The 23669-nt window shown below is 44.3% G+C and overlaps 1 protein-coding gene across 1 annotated transcript in view; it reads left to right on the top strand.

Annotated features, from left to right (window-relative positions):
• Positions 1–22308, top strand: part of LOC120559573 (myosin-7B-like) — a 59176-nt gene extending 36868 nt beyond the window's left edge. Inside the window, exons 28-46 of the mRNA XM_039801396.1 lie at positions 679–769; positions 1171–1328; positions 2190–2421; positions 4750–4870; positions 5936–6054; positions 6402–6598; positions 6703–6886; positions 7858–8023; positions 10532–10656; positions 11141–11256; positions 12734–12920; positions 13448–13657; positions 15389–15514; positions 16075–16165; positions 17057–17136; positions 17328–17432; positions 18626–18721; positions 19955–20098; positions 21713–22308. Coding sequence (XP_039657330.1) covers positions 679–769; positions 1171–1328; positions 2190–2421; positions 4750–4870; positions 5936–6054; positions 6402–6598; positions 6703–6886; positions 7858–8023; positions 10532–10656; positions 11141–11256; positions 12734–12920; positions 13448–13657; positions 15389–15514; positions 16075–16165; positions 17057–17136; positions 17328–17432; positions 18626–18721; positions 19955–20098; positions 21713–21724 — 2560 coding nt within the window. The 3' untranslated portion in view covers positions 21725–22308. The remainder of the gene's footprint in view (positions 1–678; positions 770–1170; positions 1329–2189; positions 2422–4749; positions 4871–5935; positions 6055–6401; positions 6599–6702; positions 6887–7857; positions 8024–10531; positions 10657–11140; positions 11257–12733; positions 12921–13447; positions 13658–15388; positions 15515–16074; positions 16166–17056; positions 17137–17327; positions 17433–18625; positions 18722–19954; positions 20099–21712) is intronic.
• The last annotated feature ends 1361 nt before the right edge of the window (positions 22309–23669 follow it).

The following is a 23669-nucleotide window of genomic DNA, read 5'->3' as shown; positions in this document are numbered from 1 at the left end:
ACCTCCCTGTAAGACCAGCATGCCCAGAATGCACCTGAACACACCTCCCTGTAAGACCAGCACGACCAGAATGCACCTGAACACACCTCCCTGTAAGACCAGCATGCCCAGAAGGCACCTGAACACACCTCCCTGTAAGACCAGCACGCCCAGAATGCACCTGAACACACCTCCCTGTAAGACCAGCACGCCCAGAATGCACCTGAACACACCTCCCTGTAAGACCAGCATGCCCAGAATGCACCTGAACACACCTCCCTGTAAGACCAGCACGCCCAGAATGCACCTGAACACACCTCCCTGTAAGACCAGCATGCCCAGAATGCACCTGAACACACCTCCCTGTGATACCAGCATGCCCCATGGGCCACAAACAGGCGCAGGTGCAGTTGCTATTTAAATGACGTGGGCGCTGGATGGGAAACTTGGGCTTTGGGCTGCAGGATAGGACCCACAGGATGTGAGATGGAGTCAGACTTTAGTTTTTTCAAAGTTTATTCAGTGTTTCCTTGTAATTTTGATTTAAACATGTTAAGAGTTTATGTTTCTTCCTGTACGTATCATAAAATGTTTGAATATTATCTGATTTAATATTGTTTTGGACCCCAGGAAGACATTACAACTGATTGGGGATCATTATCATAAACTCAAACTTGTCTTTTGGTCTCTCTCCTGAAGGAAAGACTTTGAGTCGGTTCAGCTTCAGTCCAAACTGGAGGACGAACTGAGTTTGATTACTCATCTTCAAAAGCAGATCAGAGAGCTGCAGGTGGGTGGAATCTAACTGAGTATATCTACTCCAGTACTGTACTTCAGTACCAAATGTTGAGGTACTTTGTACTTTACTTGAGTCTTTTCTTTTCATGTACACACACACACACACACACACACACACACACACACACACACACACACACACACACACACACACACACACACACACATACACGCAGACACACACACACACACACACACACACACACACACACACACACACACACACACACACACACACACACACACACACACACACACAAAAACACACACACACACACACACACACACACACACACACACACACACACACACACACAGCAGAAATACAGAACTTTTTCTTACAGTGTGGTATTAGTACTTTTGCTGCAGTAATGTGAATACTTGCCCCCTCAGACTCGTATCGAGGAGCTGGAGGAGGCGCTGGATGCGGAGCGAGCGTGGCGCTCCAAAGCTGAACGCCAGAGGAACGATATCGCCCGAGAGCTGGAGGAGCTCGGGGAGAAACTGGAGGAGGCCGGGGGGGCATCTGCTGCTCACATCGCTCTCAACAGGTCACAGTTTAAATATCAGAATCAGAAATACTTTAATAATCCCAGGGGGAAATTAGTTTTGTTACAACTCCAGATATACAAACAACATATATTATCCAGACTTTAACATACAGTATCTCACAAAAGTGACACTGAAGAAATTACATTTTGCTACAATGTAAAGTATTAAGTGTCCATCTTGTGCTGTCCCCTCAAAATAACTCAACACAGCCATTAATGTCTAAACCGCTGGCAACTAAAGCCAGTCCACCCCTATGTTAGATTCACATAGAGGCAGGCAGATGTTTATTTTGAAAAGGCCAGTTATTTCATGGATCCAGGATACTATGCATCCTGATAAAGTTCCCTTGGCCTCCCCACATTGTATGTGATGATGTGGGGGTATGGTGAAGGGTATGTGATGATGGGGGGGTATGGTGAAGGGAATGTGATGATGTGGGGGGTATGGTGAAGGGAATGTGATGATGTGGGGGTATGGTGAAGGGTATGTGATGATGGGGGGGGTATGGTGAAGGGAATGTGATGATGTGGGGGTATGGTGAAGGGTATGTGATGATGTGGGGGTATGGTGAAGGGTATGTGATGATGGGGGGGGGGCCAAGGGAACTTTATCAGGATGCATAGTATCCTGGATCCATGTAATAACTGGCCTTTCAAAATAAAAGTCTGCCTGCCTCTATGGGAATTTAACATAGGGGTGGAGTGACTTATGCCCCCTGTATTTTAAGAAGGAACATTTATTTATTTACGGTATCATCTATATTATGTATTCTGTATTTTAAAGTTTGACTTTTTTGCTACGTTCTTTTGTAATTATTATTTTTTCTTTCTCCATATTGTACCTGCGTTGGTGTGAAACAGGAAGCGGGAAGCAGACTTCCTGAAGATGCGGCGAGAGCTGGAGGAGGCGGGGCTTCACCACGAGGCGACCTCGGTGGCTCTGAGGAAGAAGCACTCGGACGCCGTGGCCGAGCTCAGCGAGCAGATGGACGCGCTGCAGAGAGCCAAACTGAAGGCCGAGAAGGAGAAGGTGGAGTTCAGGCTGGAGGCCGACGACCTGGCCGCCAACCTGGAGCAGCTGGCCAGGAGCAAGGTAACCGCCGGCAAACTACGGGCTCGTTAAAGGAGCAAGGTAACCGCCGGCAAACTACGGGCTCGTTAAAGGAGCAAGGTAACCGCCGGCAAACTACGGGCTCGTTAAAGGAGCAAGGTAACCGCCGGCAAACTACGGGCTCGTTAAAGGAGCAAGGTAACCGCCAGCAAACTACGGCTCGTTAACAGCAAACTACGGGCTCGTTAAAGGAGCAAGGTAACCGCCAGCAAACTACGGGCTCGTTAAAGGAGCAAGGTAACCGCCAGCAAACTACGGGCTCGTTAACAGCAAACTACGGGCTCGTTAACAGCAAACTATGGGCTCGTTAAAGGAGCAAGGTAACCGCCAGCAAACTACGGGCTCGTTAACAGCAAACTACGGCTCGTTAAAGGAGCAAGGTAACCGCCAGCAAACTACGGCTCGTTAACAGCAAACTACGGGCTCGTTAAAGGAGCAAGGTAACCGCCAGCAAACTACGGGCTTGTTAACAGCAAACTACGGGCTCGTTAACAGCAAACTATGGGCTCGTTAAAGGAGCAAGGTAACCGCCAGCAAACTACGGGCTCGTTAAAGAAGCACGGTAACCGTCTTAAACTACGGGCTCGTTAACAGCAAACTACGGACTCGTTTAAGGAGCAAGGTAAACGCCAGGAAACTACGGGCTCGTTAAAGAAGCACGCCAACTATCTTAATCTACAGCTCATTAAAGGTCCCATGGCATGAAAATGTCCCTTTATGAGGTTTTTTAACATTAATATGAGTTCCCCCAGCCTGCCTATGGTCCCCCAGTGGCTAGAAATGGTGATAGGTGTAAACCGAGCCCTGGGTATCCTGCTCTGCCTTTGAGAAAATGAAAGCTCAGATGGACCAATCAGGAATCTTCTCCTTATGAGGTCATAATGAGCAAGGTTACCTCCCCTTTCTCTGCTTTGCCCGCCCAGAGAATTTGGCCCCCCCATGAGAGAGAGAGACATTCAATTCAATTCAATTTTATTTATAGTATCAAATCATAACAAGAGTTATCTCGAGACACTTTACAGATAGAGTAGGTCTAGACCACACTCTTTAATTTACAAAGCCCCAACAACATCATGGCTTTCAAACGAGCAAAGTCGCAGTTGTTCAAGGCCACACCCCCACCCTCCACCTTGCCCCCCCCCCTCTCTCTCCTCCTCAATAGCTACAGACACAGAAATGGCACATCCTAAGGAAAGCTCATTGTGGGACTGGCTCTAGTGGCTGTAATTCAGAACCAAGGCTGAATTTCGGGAAAGAGACTTCAGATACAGTATTAGGGGACCACTAAGGTCTATATAAAAGAGACTTCAGATACAGTATTAAGGGACCACTAAGGTCTATATAAAAGAGACTTCAGATACAGTAAAGGGACCCAGTATATGAGAAGATACGTGGACCACTAAGGTCTATATAAAAGAGACTTCAGATACAGTATTAAGGGACCACTAAGGTCTATATAAAAGAGACTTCAGATACAGTATTAGGGGACCACTAAGGTCTATATAAAAGAGACTTCAGATACAGTATTAGGGGACCACTAAGGTCTATATAAAAGAGACTTCAGATACAGTATTAGGGGACCACTAAGGTCTATATAAAAGGACTTCAGATACAGTATTAGGGGACCACTAAGGTCTATATAAAAGAGACTTCAGATACAGTATTAGGGGACCACTAAGGTCTATATAAAAGAGACTTCAGATACAGTATTAGGGGACCACTAAGGTCTATATAAAAGAGACTTCAGATACAGTATTAGGGGACCACTAAGGTCTATATAAAAGCATCCAAAGAGCACCATGTCATGGGACCTTTTAAAGGAGCACGCCAACAGCCTTTAACACAAACTTTCTCCTCGTTTGTGTGTGTGTGTGTCTGTCTGTGTGTGTGTGTGTGTGTGTGTGTCTGTCTGTGTGTGTGTGTGGGGGGGTGGTGTGTGTGTCTGTCTGTGTGTGTGTGTGTGTCTGTGCGTGTGTTTGTCTGTTTTTTTTTTTTTTTTTGCATGTGTGTGTCTCTGTGTGTCTGTGTATGTATGTGTGTGTGTGTGTGTGTGTGTGTGTCTGTGTGTCTGTGTATGTGTGTGTGTGTCTCTGTGTCTCTGTGTGTCTCTCTCTGTGTCTCTGTGTGTGTGTGTCTGTGCGTGTGTGTGTCTCTCTGTGTCTGTGTATGTGTGTGTGTCTCTCTGTGTCTCTGTGTGTCTCTCTCTGTGTCTCTCTGTGTGTATGTGTGTGTGTGTGTGTGTGTGTCTGGGTTTGTGTGTGTGTGTGTGTGTGTGTGTGTGTGTGTGTGTGTGTGTGTGTGTGTGTGTAGGGAACTGTGGAGAAGATGTGCAAGGTTTTTGAGGACCAGCTGAATGAAAGCCGGAGCCGAGCGCAGGATCTGCAGAGACAGCTGACTGAAGCTTCGGCTCAGGCGAGCCTCACAGAGACCGGTACCACACACACACACACACACACACACACACACACACACACACACACACACACACACACACACACACACACACACACACACACACACACACACAAACATAATACATATCACAAATAATCTCTCTCTATCATAAACCTTTCTAGCCCATAATATAACCATCAACACATGAGTTAACAAGAAAATGAATACATGTATTCACACCTGAAAGGCATGAGGGTAGGAATGTATCTTAAATATAAAGTAATAATAAAGTCATACCGTAGTGGCTCGAATATAAGAATAGTTTTCCGGGAAATACATTTAGAGTGGGGTAGTCTTATATTTGGGGTCCAGACTTTTCAATGAACATTCCCACAGAGCTGGCCCTAACCAATATGGTGACAGGCATTGGCGCTGATTTATGTTTTCGTCCATGGGTGCTCACGCAGGCGCACGGCCTTTAAAAAAAAGTAGTCAAAAAGTGTTTGCATCTCAGAACCTTAGGAAATGGACAGCGTCCGACACGAACACACACGCCTATCAACTCGATAATAGAGCCGTAAAGTAGGCTTTCAACTCAGGACAGTGCCACTTCTCACAGATACAGATAGGATTGGAGGGGCGGGTCACTAAAGAGGCATTTTCATCCAAGAGACTCTGTGATTGGTGGATAGGATATGGAGCAGGGGACTGACAGCGACATAACCAATCACATTATGACAGACGCTCCACTTAGCACCAACTGCAATGTTTAATTTGAAATGAATGGAGCCTGCTGGCAGTCTGGCACACCGTGGGTGCTCAGTATTTTCCGTGGGCCCGAGCACCTATGTTGACAGGGAATATTTTTGCCGTTTTTGTCCCTTTGTCCCCCGTCTTTTCTCGTCTTTGTCATTTATTTTGTTGCTTTTTCCGAAGTTTTTGGCATTTCTTTCTTATTATCTTTAGGACTGCCAGTTTTTGCTGGGTGTTTTGACATTTTTTCCCAATGTTTTTGTAGCTTATATTCAGGTCAGTATTCTGGTAGTTTATGAATCTTAAGATGAGGCCTCGACTTACCCGCCTCTCCGTGTTGTTCCTCTAGCCGAGTACAGCCGCCGTGTGGAGGAGCGGGACGCCATGATCAATCAGCTGCAGCGCTCCAAGGCTGGAGTTTGCCAAAACTTTGAAGATCTGAAGAGGCAGCTGGAGGAGGAGAGCAAGGTAAAGGCCCGGACACACCAAGCCGATGAGGACACGTTTAAGGGAACTAAGCTATCTTGCATTGCCCTTGACAACAAATGTTCCTGTTAGAAAACACATCGACACTATTGGCAATAGAATAGGCAATGCATTAGCATTAGTAAGGCAACACAGAAAATACTTTAACTAAATAAACTAAGTGCTTCATGTTACGGGGCTTGATTACTGCAAGATAATACGGACGGCACTAACACTACGGCACTGTGTGTGTGTCTGTGTATGTGTCTCTGTGTGTGTGTGTGTGTCTCTCTGTGTGTGTTTGTGTGTCTGTGTATGTGTCTCTGTGTGTGTGTTTGTGTGTGTTTCAGGCTCGCGTGGCACTGGCCCACGCGGTGCAGGCGTCGCGTCACGACAGCAGTCTGCTGAGAGAGCAGCTGGAGGAGGAGACGGAGGCCCGGGCCGAGCTGCTGAGAGAACTCTCCAAAGCCAACGGTCAGGTGGTCCAGTGGAGAACCAAGTACGAGACGGACGCCGTGCTGCGGATAGAGGAGCTGGAGGACGCAAAGTACGTAGTGGGGCGCTGACATCTCATCCAAACGCTGCTGCAATATTAATAATAAGAATAATATCATGTTTGGACACGAGTCTGCTTGGTTGTGTTGTTTGCAGGAAGAAGTTGGTGGTCAAACTGCAGACCGTTGAGGAAGCCGTGGAGACGTCTCACGCCAGATGTTCCTCGCTGGAGAAAAGCAAGCAGAGTCTGCAGACGGAGATCGAGGACATGGTGGTGGAACTGGAGCGATCCAACGCTGCTGCTCTGGCTCTGGACAAGAGGCAGCGCAACTTCGACAAGGTCAGCCACGCCAAGCGTAACCCTGGGGTTCCGCACGCTACATTTACGACTCTTTAAGACGTTTTTAATACCACCTATAGGTGACATGTAATGCCAACTTCCCGGCCATATGAAGGAACATCAGTGTGGATGTTAAGTCTGAGAAAAGAAGTATTTACTAAGTCACGTTACTGGAATTAAATCTAACATTTTTGTGAAGTGTGTTTGTACTCGAATATCATAAAGTGAAAAAAATGTGGCGCATTTAGAGCTCTTATTTTATGAAACTAAAAACACAAAATAAAGTAAATTTAAACGTTACCCACACAAAACACTTATGTATGTAGTCAGGGCCTTTATTTAACCCTTGTGTTGTCTTTGCGTCGACCATGAACTTGTTGTCGTCCTGGGTCAAAATTGAAAATGAACTTTTTGTTGTTATTTCGACTTTTTTGTCGCTTTTTTCTATGCTTTTGGCGGTTTTTAAAAGTTTTTGTCACTTTTTTTACATTTCTTTTAATTCATGGTCAATAAACCTTAAATTAAATTACATTATACTTAAGTTTTTAGTTAAATAAAAGCAGAAATTATGAATTATTTCGACTAATAGTGAAGATCAGAGGATTTTGAGTGGATCACAGACTGGTATATGTCAAAGTTTAGTCAGGATATTGTTTTTGAAACCATTTAAAAATTTATTTTTGGGCAATTTGGTTGAAAGAAACCCATATTTCTGATATAAAAAATATTGAAAATGGGTCAAATTTGACCCGAGGAAAACACAAGGGTTAATCCTACAAGCAGACAATAAAAGAATTATAATACTTTGTAAACAAAATTAACTCCTTTTAGGCCTTATTTTTAGATTATTAAATCCAAGATGTTTTTTAAAGGCCTCGCGAGGAACCCTGTTCACCTGACAAATTAGGAAATGCACTACAAGTACGCTACTCACCACATGTAGACGTAAGACGAGCTTTTGTGTGATGCAGGTGTTGAGTGACTGGAAGCTGAAGTTCGAGGAGAGTCAGACGGACCTGGAGGCGTCCCAGAAAGATTCCCGCAGTCTGAGCACCGAGCTCTTCAAACTCAAGAACTGCTACGAAGAAGCTCTCGATCATCTGGAGACGGTGAAACGAGAAAACCGAAACCTGCAAGGTACGCTCCCCGTTCCCTGGGTCTGTCCTCTTCACGCGGAGTAGCTGCACAGATAACTTTAGGGTTACAAGGGAAGGTCTTGAATCTCTTTGTTTGAAACAGAAAACATTGAGCCGGGGGAAACAGTTTCACGACCGACATCAGACCAAAGCAACAGCCTGTGCCGTTCTACATTAGGAACTAAGTTTGCGACCAAAGTAGACCAACCTGTGATACTGTGTATGGACTTGATACTAGAGGGTGATCATTTTTCGGGAGTCAATTTCACTGTTTGTAACGTGTTCAGGACAGAATAGAGCATAAAACTCAATGGGAGCGGGACGGAGATTAAATTAAAAAAATGACACTGCAATGTGGTGAGTGCGCCCAAAGATTGCGAGGCATTCCTGTGCTACTTAGTATGCGGAAGGCAGCGATTCTTCTAACCTACCCTAAATCGCTAAATGTGTGTTTTGAGTGTGAGAAGATCTCCGTTAGGAATTACGTAATGAAATGGCCTAGGCCTACAGGGAATACATGTTACCTATAGGCCTGCAGGTAATGCATGTTACCTATAGGCCTGCAGGTAATGCATGTTACCCTAGGCCTGCAGGTAATGCATGTTACCTATAGGCCTGCAGGTAATGTATGTTACCTAGGCCTGCAGGTAATGCATGTTACGCACGCCGCAGGTAATGCATGTTACATAGGTATGCAGGTAATGTATGTTACCTAAGGCCTGCAGGTAATGCATGTTACCTACGCCTGCAGGTAATGCATGTTACCTATAGGCCTGCAGGTAATGTATGTTACCTAGGCCTGCAGGTAATGCATGTTACATAGGTATGCAGGTAATGTATGTTACCCAGGGCCCGGTAATGCACGTTACCTAGGCCTGCAGGTAATACATGTTACCTAGGCCTGCAGGTAATGCATGTTACCCACCGCCAGGTAATGCACGTTACCTAGGCCTGCAGGTAATACATGTTACCTAGGCCTGCAGGTAACGGTGGCCGTGCATATGCATGTTACCTAGGCCCTGCAGGTAATGCATGTTACCTAGGCCCGCAGGTAATACATGTTACCTAGGTCTGCAGGTAATACATGTTACCTAGGCCGTGCAGGTATACATGTTACCTAGGCCTGCAGGTAATGCATGTTACCTAGGCCTGCAGGTAATGCATGTTACCTAGGCCTGCAGGTAATACATACCTACCTAGGCCTGCAGGTAATGCATGTTACCAGGGCCTGCAGGTAATGCATGTTACCTAGGCCTGCAGGTAATACATGTTACCTATAGGTCTGCAGGTAATACATGTTACCTATAGGCCTGCAGGTAATACATGTTACCTATAGGTCTGCAGGTAATACATGTTACCTATAGGTCTGCAGGTAATGCATGTTACCTATAGGCCTGCAGGTAATACATGTTACCTATAGACCTGCAGGTAATACATGTTACCTATAGGTCTGCAGGTAATACATGTTACCTATAGGTCTGCAGGTAATACATGTTACCTATAGGTCTGCAGGTAATACATGTTACCTAGGCCTGCAGGTAATACATGTTACCTATAGGTCTGCAGGTAATACATGTTACCTATAGGTCTGCAGGTAATACATGTTACCTAGGCCTGCAGGTAATACATGTTACCTATAGGTCTGCAGGTAATGCATGTTACCTATAGGTCTGCAGGTAATGCATGTTACCTAGGCCTGTAGGTAATGCATGTTACCTAGGCCTGTAGGTAATGCATGTTACCTATAGGTCTGCAGGTAATACATGTTACCTATAGGTCTGCGGTACATACATCTCTATAGACCTGCAGGTAATGCATGTTACCTATAGGTCTGCAGGTAATGCTTCTATCTAGTATACATGTTACCTATAGGTCTGCAGGTAATACATGTTACCTATAGGTCTGCAGGTAATACATGTTACCTATAGGTCTGCAGGTAATACATGTTACCTATAGGTCTGCAGGTAATACATGTTACCTAGGTCTGCAGGTAATGCATGTTACCTATAGGTCTGCAGGTAATGCCTGTTACCTATAGGTCTGCAGGTAATGCCTGTTACCTATAGGTCTGCAGGTAATGCCTGTTACCTATAGGTCTGCAGGTAATGCCTGTTACCTAGGCCTGTAGGTAATGCATGTTACCTATAGGTCTGCAGGTAATACATGTTGCCTAGACTTGCAGGTAATGCATGTATAGTGGAGCCTAAATTTCTGAGGCAACCTCTGTGATTTGACCGCGATTAACCAAACATGCTACAGGGTGGCAACAGAGTCTGATAACTTTAGACAACCTAGGGAACCAAGCAGGAGCGGGACGGGATTTGGGAGTCTTTCTCTCTGGATTTTGCAGGACAGGATTTTTTTGTCACATGATCAGGATGTGACCGGAGTATTTTCGTGGGCTCGGAAAGGGATGGGAGCAACAATTGATTCCCGTGTCACCCTCTACTTGAGACACGTGTACATGTGGACTTGAGTGAATATTGTGACTGCCTGTGTTTGATTCCAGATGAGATCCTGGACCTGACGGATCAGATCAGCCTGGGAGGGAAGACCATCTATGATCTGGAGAGAACCAAGAAGATCCTGGATGTGGAGAAGAGTGATATCAGAGCCGCTCTGGAGGAAGCAGCGGTAATACACTGCATTCCTGTCAACTCTCTACTAGTCTCGCATGCCCAGACCTTCCTCCACAGCGCTGCGGAGGAAGGTCTGGCTAGTCCACACAGCATTCCTGGATGGGAGCAAAACGTGCTCTAGTTTATTGGCATTTCTTTAAACCAATCACAGTCATCATGGGGGCGGGGCTAAGCTCCGGACGGAGCCACGGTGCCTCTGCTAAATAGTCTCTGGAAGGAACTGGTTTTGGTGGAACATGTGGACGTTCAAAAGTAGTTTTAGTCGTGCAACAGAAAACTCAGATTGGACAGATAGTCTAGCTAGCTGTCTGGATTTACCCTGCAGAGATCTGAGGAGCAGTTCACCATAGTCCTCACAAATCCACCAGAGGTTAGAACGCCAACACAGAGACAGAGGAAGGGGACGCACATCCGGACGAAATGAGCGACATCTAAACTGTTTCGTCAACTGCTGTAACGACTGACTCTCTGCCCTTTAGGGAACTCTGGAGCACGAGGAGAGTAAGACGATGAGATTTCAGATGGAGCTGCAGCAGATAAGGTCTGACATCGAACGCAAGATTGCAGAGAAAGACGAAGAGATCGACAACCTCAGGTACCACAGATTTAAAAAACTGTTTAGCTGAAAAACACCAGTCAATCAGAAGCCAGTGTAACACCATTTGGCCTCTTGTGAAATTGCAAATGATGGCCTCTGGTTTCTCAAGCACAGGGCTATTAAAGGACACTAAAATAATAATAATAATAATTTATTAATCCCACAAGGGGAAATTACAATGTTTTCACTCTGTTATTACACACAGGCCTGAATTACACACACATGCTCAGTACCTCTACATGCACTAATGGAGAGATGTCAGAGTGGGGGGGGCTGCCCATGGGAAGCAGTTGGGGGTTCAGTGCCAACTCCCTACTGACTGAGCTACTGCCCACCCCAAGTAGTGACAAATAATATTACTTAAGCGATGTTGGGTGACATCACTTCTTGTTGACGTTCGAAATATTGTCAAACAAAACGAGGCTAGCTCGCCCCTCCCTCCTCCTCATCGCTTCCGTGCACTAACCCCCCCACCTTTTTCAAGGTTTTTGTCACTTTTTTCGAAGTTTGTCTTCCTTCTTTCTTATGTTTTTTAGTTTTTTTTAATATAGTTTCCATCTATTCTTGCCTTAGGCTACTTCCTTCTTTCTACCGACTTTTTAAGTTTAAAAAAAAAAGTTTTTGTTGCCTTTTTTCACCAGCATTTAAATGTTTTTCAGTCACATGGCTGTTGTTTGGTAAATCTATCGGTGGTCAGGGGGTACTTGGCTTAAAAACACAATTCAAATGGGGGGAACATTAGAGAACCAGTGGTCTAGGCGACGATGTTTTTGTTGCTCTTCACAAAGTTTTTGTCTCATTTTTCTTAGTTTTAATTGCCGTGTTTTTTTTTTTTTTTACTTATTTGTTGCTTTTTCCATGAAATTCTTGTCAGTTTTTTCTTTCAACTTAAACTTTTCTTTACTCATTTGGACTGCCGGCGCCCCTAGCATTTGCCTATACCGCCTATGTTACGGTGGTGGAGAAGGTTGAACCCAATTGCAGGGGAAGGCCAGGAGACGTGGTGAGCTTGAATATTTATTTATCAAAAAAATCCAGAAAACAGAAGGTGTCCACAAAAAACAGCAGGTCCATTAAAAACGAAGAAACAAGATAGGGACCAAGGGAAAAATCAGGAAACAGGCAGAGAAACGCACACAACGCTGACACAGGGAATGCAAACAAACAAAATGATCTGAAAAGGAGAAGAGGAAGACAAGGACTAAAGACACTGGGTAACGAGGAAACACAAGACAGGTGACAAGGCTGGGAAACAGGTGAAACACATTAGGGCAATCACAAGGGCGGGAAAACACAGGAAGTAAGACAAGACAGAAAACAAGACCGTCAAAATAAAACAGGAAACAGGGCAAAAATACAAAACAGAAAAGAGACTACCAAAATAAGAGAAAACACCCCAAACACATAACAGCCTATGCCCCGGGCCGGCCCTGGATGCATGCATTGGAGTATTAATACTAGATCTGTCCACCAGGCGGAACCACCAGCGCTCCCTGGAGGCCATGCAGACCAGTCTGGAGGCTGAGGTCCGCAGTCGCAGCGAGGCCGTTCGCCTGAAGAAGAAGATGGAGTCTGACCTGAACGAGATGGAGGTTCAGCTGGGACACGCCAACAGACAGGCAGCCGAGAGCCAGCGCGCCATCAGACACCTACAGACACAGGTACTCCTATCAGACACCTACAGACACTCCTATCAAACACCTACAGACATAGGTACTCTTATCAGACACCTACATGTACTCCTATCAGACAACTACAGGTACTCCCATCAGACACCTACAGACACTCCTATCAGACACCTACAGACACAGGTACTCCTATCAGACACCTACATACACAGGTACTCCTATCAGACACCTACAGACACAGGAACTCCTATCAGACACCTACAGACACTCCTATCAGACACCTACAGACACAGGTACTCCTATCAGACACCTACAGGTACTCCTATCAGACACCTACAGACACAGGTACTCCTATCAGACACCTACAGACACAGGTACTCCTATCAGACACCTACAGACACAGGTACTCCTATCAGACACCTATTTATTATCACCGCTACAGACACGTAACTGTTTACACGTAGCACAGTACATATAGACTATGAAGAAAAGGATGTGAATACTTTTTCCAGTGCTGGTGTCAGCGTGGTTAAAGCTGTGCCCTGTGCTCTGTCTGACAGGTTAAAGAGCAGCAGGTGGACCTGGAGGATAAAATCCAGCTGACCAATCAGCTTCGAGAACAGGTGGTCCTGTTGGAGCGCCGCTGTACGCTGATGGCGGCCGAGGAGGAGGAGCTGCGAGCCATCCTGGAACAAACCGACAGAGGACGCAAGATGGCCGAACACGAACTGGTGGAAGTCACAGAGAGAGTTAACCTGCTCGCTACTCAGGTACACACACACTAATACACACACACACACACACACACACACACACACACACACACACACACACACACACACACACACACACACACACACACACACACACACAGGTACACACACACTAAATACACACTAATACACACAGGTACACACACTAATACACACACTAATACACACAGGTACACACACACACACACTACTACAAACACTAAATACACACACACTAATACACACAGGTAAACACACTACTACACGCACTAATACACACACAATACACACAGGTACACACACAGGTACACACAGGTACACACACTAATACACACAGGTACACACACACTAATACACACAGGTACACACACTACTACACACAGGTACACACACTACTACACTCACTAATACACACAGGTACACACACTACTACACACACTAAATACACACACAGGTACACACACTAATACACACAGGTACACACACTACTACACTCACTAAATACACACAGGTACACACACTAATACACACAGGTACACACACTAATACACACAGGTACACACACTACTACACTCACTAATACACACAGGTACACACACTAAAATACACACAGGTACACACAAATACACACAGACTTGACAGACTTATCGTTGATTTATTAATTGATTAATTGATTGATTGATTGATTGATTGATTGATTGATTGGTTGACATAGGGCTGCAGCTACCACTTCTTTTCACCGTGGATTAATGAATGGATGAGTAGTTCTGTATCTAAAATGTGGATCAGTGTTCCCCAAAGTACAAAATGATGTCATCACATATCTGGTTCTGTCCCCAACTCAAATAGCTTTGAGTTTCCTGTACCAGAGGAGAGAAGACACTAGAACAATGTTCACATTTAACGAGATGACATCACACTAGTTTACCTGTTTTGTCATAAAAAATGACTCAAACTGATTAATCGGTTGTCTAAATAGTTGTCGATTAACTGATGAATCTTTGCCATAGACAGTATATAAGAATGGACCAACAGAGCCTGTGTCTCTGGACGGAGACTAATGAAGAGGATATTAGAAGTCACTTTTCCGGTGATCGCTAGTGTTACTGAGCAGCCTCCAACTGAGCTTGAAGACGTAGATGTGACGTGAGCAACCTGTCTGAAAGTGTGAAGTCTTCTGGTAGCTGTGCCGAGAGAAATCTCAATCATTCCCAATCTTACAGAGACGGAGAGCGTAGGTATATGTAAGGAGATAACATAGGCACAGGCTAATTACTGATCACTAACATGCTAGTTAACATTAGTCATTAAACCTAAACAGATAAACTGCCTGAGAGCTTCTCCTGTACTATACGGTAATTCCTCTACTGTGTGACAGTAAGTCTCGTGGTTATGACCCAATCGTTAGCCTATTGTTATAAAAGCGTCTGCTACGGAGCCATAACGTGAGCTACAAGGTAATGGAGCCTTTTATACATTGTCGTGTTTCTTTAGAAATAAACAACGGACAAATAGAGTCTTTAAACGCTTCAGATGTAAAGTTATTCTCTGTCAAAGTGACGTCAGAATGAATGGGAGCCAATGGGATGCTAACGGGAGGTGATGGCTTTGTTGCATTAAAATGGCGCCATAGGAGGTTCGAGTTCTGAAGCGAAGCTTACCCCCCTTGATCTTTGCAGCTCTAGACAGACAGATTGCTTACTGCCAGCTTCCTGTTTCCTCTTTCCTGTTTCCTGTTTCCTGTTTCAGAATGCAGGTCTGATGGCCCAGAAGAAGAAGCTGGAGGCGGACGTGTGTCAGCTGACCGGAGAGATGGACGACGCCGTGCTGGAGAGTCGCAGCGCCGAGGAGAAAGCCAAGAAGGCCATCACTGATGTCAGTCCTGACCTCTGACCCCTGACCCCTGACCCCTGACCTCTGACCCTCCAAACAACTTTGTTTCGCTTGCCTCGGCGATCCACTCTCCTCTCGCCCCAATCAGGGCTGTGTGGAAGCCTACCGTTAATCTAACTTTTCTCTACATTCTTATCGACATTTTTTTACTTTTCTTTTCTTAATTTTTTCGTAATTTTTTCAATTCTTTTGACCCTTTCTTCAACCTTTTTTTGTCGTTTTTTTCCAAAGTTTTTGTCTCTTTTATCGACAATTTGGTGCTTTTTCCAACGTTTTTTTCCGATGCTTTTCTTTTTCTTACACTTTTAAAATGTTTGTCAATTTTTTAAATTTTCTGACATTTTTGACACTTTCTTCAACCTTTCTTTCTTCGCTTTTTTTCAATATTTTACTTGCTTTTGCAGACTTTTTTTCTCTCTTTTTCCAACATGTTTAATTATTATTAACCTCCTCCCTTCTCCTCCCTGTTGTCTGAAAGCTGTTGAGTTGTACTTCTGGTGGGAAACTCTCCTAAATCGTGTGTATTTGTGTGTTTTGAGCAGGCGGCTCTGATGGCCGAGGAGCTGAAGAAAGAGCAGGACAGCAGCAACGTGATGGAGAGGATGAAGAACAACATGGTGTCCACGGTGAAAGGTACCAAACAACACAAACACACTGGGCTGATGAGGAGTAGGACCGGGCGTCTAGAACCGCTTCCTACGTTTACTTTCCTTTTATCCTGCCTTCCTTCCCTCCTTTTCTTTCCTACTCCCTATGTACTTCCTTTATACTTTTTCCCCCTCCTTACATACTTATTTAAAAACTTACATAAAGGGGGCGGCCTCTAGCTCACCCTGTAAGAGACTTCGCCCCATGTAGGCTGAGTCCTTCGCAGCGGCCCGGGTTCGAATCCGACCTGCGGCCCTTTGCTGCATGTCCTCCCCCATCTCTCTCCCCCTTTTATGTCTATCCACTGTCACTATAATAAAAGGGAAAAACCCCCAAAAATAATCTTAGTCTAATAATAATCTTAGTCTAATCTAATCTAAAATTAGCCTAGAAATCTAGACCACCCTAGTGGCAGCAAATTTATTTTGCAGCCAGGGGGGGGTTCTAGCAACTCTCCGTTGGCTTGCGAGCTGGAAAAACCAAACTCTAGTCAGGCCAATCACATCGTGTATAGAGTCTGTGGGCGGGGCTTATGGCTGCTGCTGGTGAACAGCGGCCTTCTGGAAGACTTGGAGTTCAGCAAGAACGGCACTGAAGTCATTCTTAAAAAGGAAGATGTGTTCAGAGTTTAAATTTAATCTATCAGCTAGCGTTGCTCTGATTGGTTGGAGCGCTATCCTATTGCGTGCAGAGGGAATTTGAAAGACAACCCTTTATCCCGCCCCCTCGGATTGAGCCCTGACCAATGGGGAGTTCCCAGACCCAACATCTGGATGTGGGGCTGGCTGGTCAGGCTAATCTAAAGCTGCAAAATGAGAACAATTGCGGACATTATCTTGCCTCATGTTGACGTTAGCGTGTCTCTCTCTCTCTCAGAGCTGCAGGTCAAACTGGACGAGACGGAGCAGATGGTGCTGAAGGGAGGAAAGAAACAGCTTTCTAAACTGGAGACAAGAGTGAGTGAAAGAAACTCCTCCAGATTGTCACGACAACTAACGTTTTGTGGATAAGATTTCTGTTTCTCTGGCTACATTTGCATCGCAGCGTTTTGGTTGTAGAGTCACACCGTTGGGGCGTTTTTGTCGGCCAAGACGATTGTGATTGGTTTAGAGAGATGTTTTCTCTGAGCCGGATGCTGTGTGTGCAGGTGAGGGAGCTGCAGACGGAGATGATGATGGAGCAGAAGAAGAGCGAGGAGTATCAGAAAGGAGTCCGTCGCTACGAGAAGAGAGTCAGAGAGCTGACGTACCAGGTCTGCTTACCTCACGGCTACAGCTACAACTATTCCCAGTGACGCTGTACAATTCATTGTCTCAGAAATACTCGCAATTAACATACTAGGGGTGTACGATTCAGAAAATGTCACGATTCAATTCTGATTTTTAGGCTCACGATTCGATTCAATATCAATTTTTGATTCAAAAACGATGTATGTATGTGTGTATATATATATATATATATGTATATATATGTATGTATATATATGTATATATATATATATATATATATATATATATATATATATATATATATATATATATATATATATATTATATATATATTATATATATATATATATATATATGCATGTATATATATATGTATTTATATATATATATATGTATATATATATTGTATATATATATATATGTATATATATATATTATAATATATATATGTTATATGTATATTGTGTGTGAGTGTGTGCTACTTTGAATTTGGAATAATAATATATTATATTATATATTATATAATAATAAAAAGAGAGGAAGAGAGAGTATAATTGTATAAATCATATAATATATATATATATGTATATGTACATATATATGTATCATGTCAGTGGAAAACAATAAGAAAGTGTATTTTAAAAAAATAAAAGAAAAATAGGGGAGTCGAGTAGATTCAATTAGTGACACACATAGTAACAATTACACATACTATACTATACATATTTATGTTTTCCCTGTGGGTGCTCACGGACGCACGCACTTTAAAAAAGAAAAGTAGCCAAAAAATGTTTGCTTTTCAGAACCTTAGTACACGAACACACGCCTAATAATCTTTCAACTCAGGACAGCGCCACTCCTCACAAATACAGATAGGACTGGAGATGAGAGGTTTAACGACACATAACCACGGTCAGCTTCGTGGGAAATTAAGAATCACTAAAGAGGAGTTTTCATTTGAGAGATGCTGTGATTGGTGGATAGGATATGGAGGAGGGGACTGACAGCGACATAACCAATCACACTATGACAGACGCTCCACTTAGCACCAACTGCCATGTTTAGTTTGAAATGAATGGAGCCTGCTACTGAACACCCACGTGTGCCAGACTGCCAGTCTATGACTTTTTTTTGACATATATGTTGTCCAGATGCTGTGCAGATGTTCTGCGGTGTCTGTGTGTGTTTCTCATCGCTTGTCTTTGTGCTCCTGCAGGCGGAGGAGGACAGTAAGACTCTGCTGAGGATGCAGGAACTCATCGACAAGCTTCAGACCAAAGTCAAGAGCTACAAGAGACAAGCCGAGAACGCTGTGAGTCTTTGTTACGCTAGTGAATCAAAAGTGAGACGACACAGGTCCCAAGCACACGTCAGAGTTAAGGTACGAGTCCAGAGAGACAGACTCTAAAAGCATCGCCCACCGGAGGAGAAAACATCTCTCTGCTCTCCGTTGACTTGTATTGTATGAACGTTTCCTCCTCTTTATTCTGTCTGCTAGCAAACAACAGAAACCTGCCTACAAGCTGCTATAATATATAATATAATATTCACTACCAACTATGTACCAGTGTTTTCTTCAGGATTTATTTTAGCAGTGGGGGCAGGTCCTAACACTTTGTTGCAACACAAACTAATATATTTATTCACACACACACACAATGAGGCATATTCTCAGTTGTGATTGAACTGTATTTTTTGAGTTACTATATAGGCCAACTTTGATCTTGACATATAGGCTAAGCATTCTGTAGCAAATAACAATAAACCCACTATTAATTACATTATCTTAATGCAGTGTCACTATTTCAGCATGTAAGTAATGCACCTCAAATACTAACGTGAGCAATCGCTATTATATCGAATCAACAGCCACGTGCAATTTAGCTCGCAGGTGAAGAATACAAACAACCCAAATCACCAGTTAACTTTATTTAAATTTGCAAGACCAGGCTTAAATGTACTGACAACATGAGTTATACAATGTTATCTCATTGGTTGCGCTTTCAAAAAGGTCAGCGGCAACTAGATCAAAGTTGAAATAATTTGAACTTTGAGTGCAGCGCAAAGCAGCACATCCGCGGTACACCAGGGGGTAGAGTTTATTTATTTTTTATTTTATTTTCAAAAACATAGATTATTACATGCATAACAATCCGATGCCTGTATCACAGTGTTTATAGCCATGGCTAATTCACAACACCTGTCCCTAGGAGGGCTTTTAACAGTTCAAATAATAGTTGGGTGGCAGAGTCAGATTTGACAGGCCTCAGAGCCTCATTTTAGACATAATTCCCTACAGTAGGCAACTTAAGTCAGTGCTAAAAGCTAACTGGAAATTTGGAAATATGATACTAAGTTTCCAACTGAGTCGCCCTGCTGTAACTGTAGTTTAAAAAACATCCTAAAAAATACATACAAAAATAATTCCCAGTGCCTTAGGCTCGATGGGCACACGGATGATACACAGATTCCAACCGTTCCCTTGAGTTGCAGTAGAAAACTCCCCCAATAAATCCCAGCTGTTGTTCCTCTGTGTGTCCACCAGGAGGAGCAGGTGGGCTGCACCACGGTGCGGTACCGGAAAGTGCAACACGAGCTGGACGACGCCGAGGAGAGAGCCGACATCGCCGAGACGACCGTCAACAAGCTGCGGATCCGAACCCGCGAACAAATCAGCAAGGTCGCCTTGGTGAGGCACACGCACGCTCAGTTTGAGTGTCAGAATTCAGACAGACAGAAAAGTAAAAGTGCATCATTTGGGTGATTCACCACGATGAAACGTTTCTCTACGTAGACTCTGATGATTTTATAAGTGTGACAGTGATAACTGGGCTGGGATCAGATAACAGATTCTCCAGGTAAAGGTGCACTATGAGTTCCTGCATGGTCACTTCTGTTGACGTTCCACTGAATTCAAAACAAAACAGAGCAAGCTCGCCCCTCCCCCCATGTTTCCGTAACTGTCATGACTAACTGACTAAAGGCTCTGACCCCCCGACCAGACGGCCGACCGTCGGCAGTAGAGCCAGTCGGACTGATCAGTCTCCCCGAGTCGGTCCAAAAAGTTCCTCAGAACACACCGAAGAGACGAGACGTAATACGTCTCCATAGCAGCAGGCGGCGCTACTCTGTATTGTCGCCCAAAAATGAAAACCGGCAGCTGATTGGACGAACGTGTCACGTGGGTCTGGCTTCTCCGGAAATTCAAAGCCAGACTGTCATGGCGGCTCGTTCAGAATCTGATCTCATATTGGACGGAAATAGTTCACCGGAACGTGTTTCTGAAAACATTTTAAGAGAGAAATAGGCCGTGCAGTTGCTGAATCTGTCTTCATTTCAGATCAACAAAGGTCAGTTTAAAAGATTTTCATCAGATTTTGAGAGACTCTAGTCTCCTCATCCCGCTCGCCATTTCCGGGTGAGTCCCGACTGCCCCCCCTCCGACTGAACATGTCAGGTCGGCCAAAATGAACCCCGACAGCCCCCCAGACTGACGACGGCACATTTGTAGTGCACTGCGATCTGCGATCTGATTGGATGAGCTACTTGTTGGGATCGAGCCTTTCATTCACCATAACAGAACTCATCTTAACCCGGTAAGTTTACCAGAGAGACCTGCAGTCACTCTGAGAGTCCTGGCATCATGTTGCTCTTGAGTTCGTCCAGGCTTCCTGTTTCTACTTTGTCGCGCGCCGCTGATAAAAATAGAGTGGTGCACGACCTCTGGTCACGCGATGTAAATCCGGGCACGCCAGCGAGATCTACGTCATTTTGACGTCACACTCGCGCATGGAGCTCGGCCGTAGCTACTGTAAAACGGCTTTAACTGTCACCCCCCACCCCCTTCCCCAACCATCTTGGCTGTGATTGGCTGGAAGGTGGTTTGTTGTATTTTGGTGCACAGCCTGTGCCCCTAGTGTTTGTTTGACGTGTACGACCCCTGTGTTGTCTCCTGAGACCAGGCTTTTTCACGATGTGTTCAGGGGCCAGGCAGCTAGCGGATCAAGGAGAGATGACTACCATTTGAGACCAAAATTAAATTGCACTGAAACCATGCAGGAACTCATAGTGCACCTTTAAAATCCATCTTTGTTTGAGTGATCTGATATCGATGAATAAAACCCAGAAATGGATCTTTTAATAACATTATTTTCACCATGGATTAGAAGTAAAAAGTCCTTTAAACTGTCTCCTGGGGCTCAGTTCTGACTGTAAACATGAACCTGAAATGTTCCCACGTGGCCCTAATCGTCTACCAAAAAAAAAGTTCCATGTTTCTAACGTGCTGTTTGTGTTTCTGTAGATCGCTGAGTGAAGCTCTGCTGCATCTCCAGACACCGTCGGTGTGTCTCTGCTGTGTGTGTGTGTGTGTGTGTGTGTGTGTGTGTGTGTGTGTGTGTGTGTGACGTTTGGTTCCTGTGTGCTTCAGTCGGAGGTGTTTGTGCTGTAAAGTCCAGGATCATGGGGGGCAGCTGCGCATACGCACAAAAACTGCCTGCCTGCTGAAGGGCTTTACTGCGCCAGACATCAGCACTTCTTATCATATTTAATGTGTATGAGAGAGTGCTCCTGGCGTACTTTCATCATATCATGATGACCAGAGCATGAAAAGATTTTACTGAAGCGTTTTTTAAAAGACAGACAGAAAGACAGACAGATGTGCTTAGAGCAGACAGACAGACAGACGGACACAGACACAGACAGACAGGTGGATGTGCTCAGACAGACAGACAGACAGACAAACAGACAGACAGACAGACAGACAGACAGACAGGTGGATGTACTCAGAGAAGACAGCTGTCAGCGAGCCTATATAGAGATATAACCTGATTTCTCTGTGTGCCTTTGAACGTCATATCCCGAATATGATAAAAAAATTATTAAAGTTATTAAAATACAGCTGCCGGTGCCATTGATTTGGTGCCTAATCCTAACCAAACTGGGACCGTGTCACAGTGTTAATGACGTGTTTTAAAACCGCAACCGTCAACTTCTCTGGTTTAGAGATGAGAACTCTCCTGTGGGTCAGAAACCAACCACTGGTATCGCTGTATGGGTTGGAGGACTGGTTGTCTCATATAACAATAATAACAATAATACAATATTGTTCATTCTGTAACATAAAAAATATAAACGAAATGGTGGGTGAAGGCGAAAGCATTTGTCACAGTCGGACACACACTGTGAGGCTCTGGATATTTCCTGGAAGCAGTACGTAACGGCGCAGACTGAGGGCACTATCTTGCACCCAGCGCAGCACCAAGTGTCTCTGCTAGTTTAAGACCGACCCAGTTGTCAGTTTCCCGTCCAGCGCCAACGTCGTTTAAATAGGAAATGCGCCTGCACCTATCTGTGGCCCATGGGTGTGCTGGTCTTATAGGGAGGTGTGTTCAGGTGCATTCTGGGCGTGCTGGTCTTACAGGGAGGTGTGTTCAGGTGCATTCTGGGAGTATTGCTATCTTGAGGCAGCGGGAAGTGATCGCACCATTGACCAACAAAAACCTGGTCTAAAGTCAATAAGGCAGCATTTCATTGTTATTTTACAGTTTTTTTCGATTGCTAAACAACAGTGGGCACAACTGGAGTCACATGTGCAAAACTCAAACTACAGTCTGCACTACCTACAGTCACCTGAGCTAAACAGTTCACATCACCTGCAAAACTCATTCAAAGCAACACAACTCTTAACACACGTCTCAAAACAGGCTCAGTGCAGCCAAACACTATGCACAGGCCTCAGTAAGATAACACACACACACACACACACACACACACACACACACACACACACACACACACACACACACACACACACTGTCACTCAGAACACACTGAGGGTAAAAACACTAGCATCAAACACCAACACACAAATTACAAACTTTCTCATCTTTACAGTTTGAACAATTAGAGTGACTTGACACTACTCAACAGTTTATTTAAGGAAAAAATATAGATTGTATAGCATACCAATTTTTACATAAGGTAAACAAGAAGGAATGAAAATCAGCAGTTTTCTTCAATAAAGTATTTTGTCTATAGTAATTTATGGAATTACTGGGGAAAAAAACTAAAGGTACATAACAGTACCAACGAATAGTGTGACTAATCCTGCCTCTCTCCAGCATCATGTGGCAAGTTCTCTTCATCACATTAGATGTCTGCATCATCTCTAAATACTAATGAATGTGGTGTTTCTATTGCTTTCACCTCCATTACTTTCTGAAAAACAGTAAGAACGTAGTTTTACTATTGTAAAGATA

Source organism: Perca fluviatilis, chromosome 5, assembly GCF_010015445.1.
Source record: "Perca fluviatilis chromosome 5, GENO_Pfluv_1.0, whole genome shotgun sequence".
Lineage (NCBI taxonomy): Eukaryota > Metazoa > Chordata > Actinopteri > Perciformes > Percidae > Perca > Perca fluviatilis.
The sequence above is the reverse complement of the archived record's forward strand: the minus strand, read 5'-3'. Positions and strand labels throughout refer to the sequence as shown.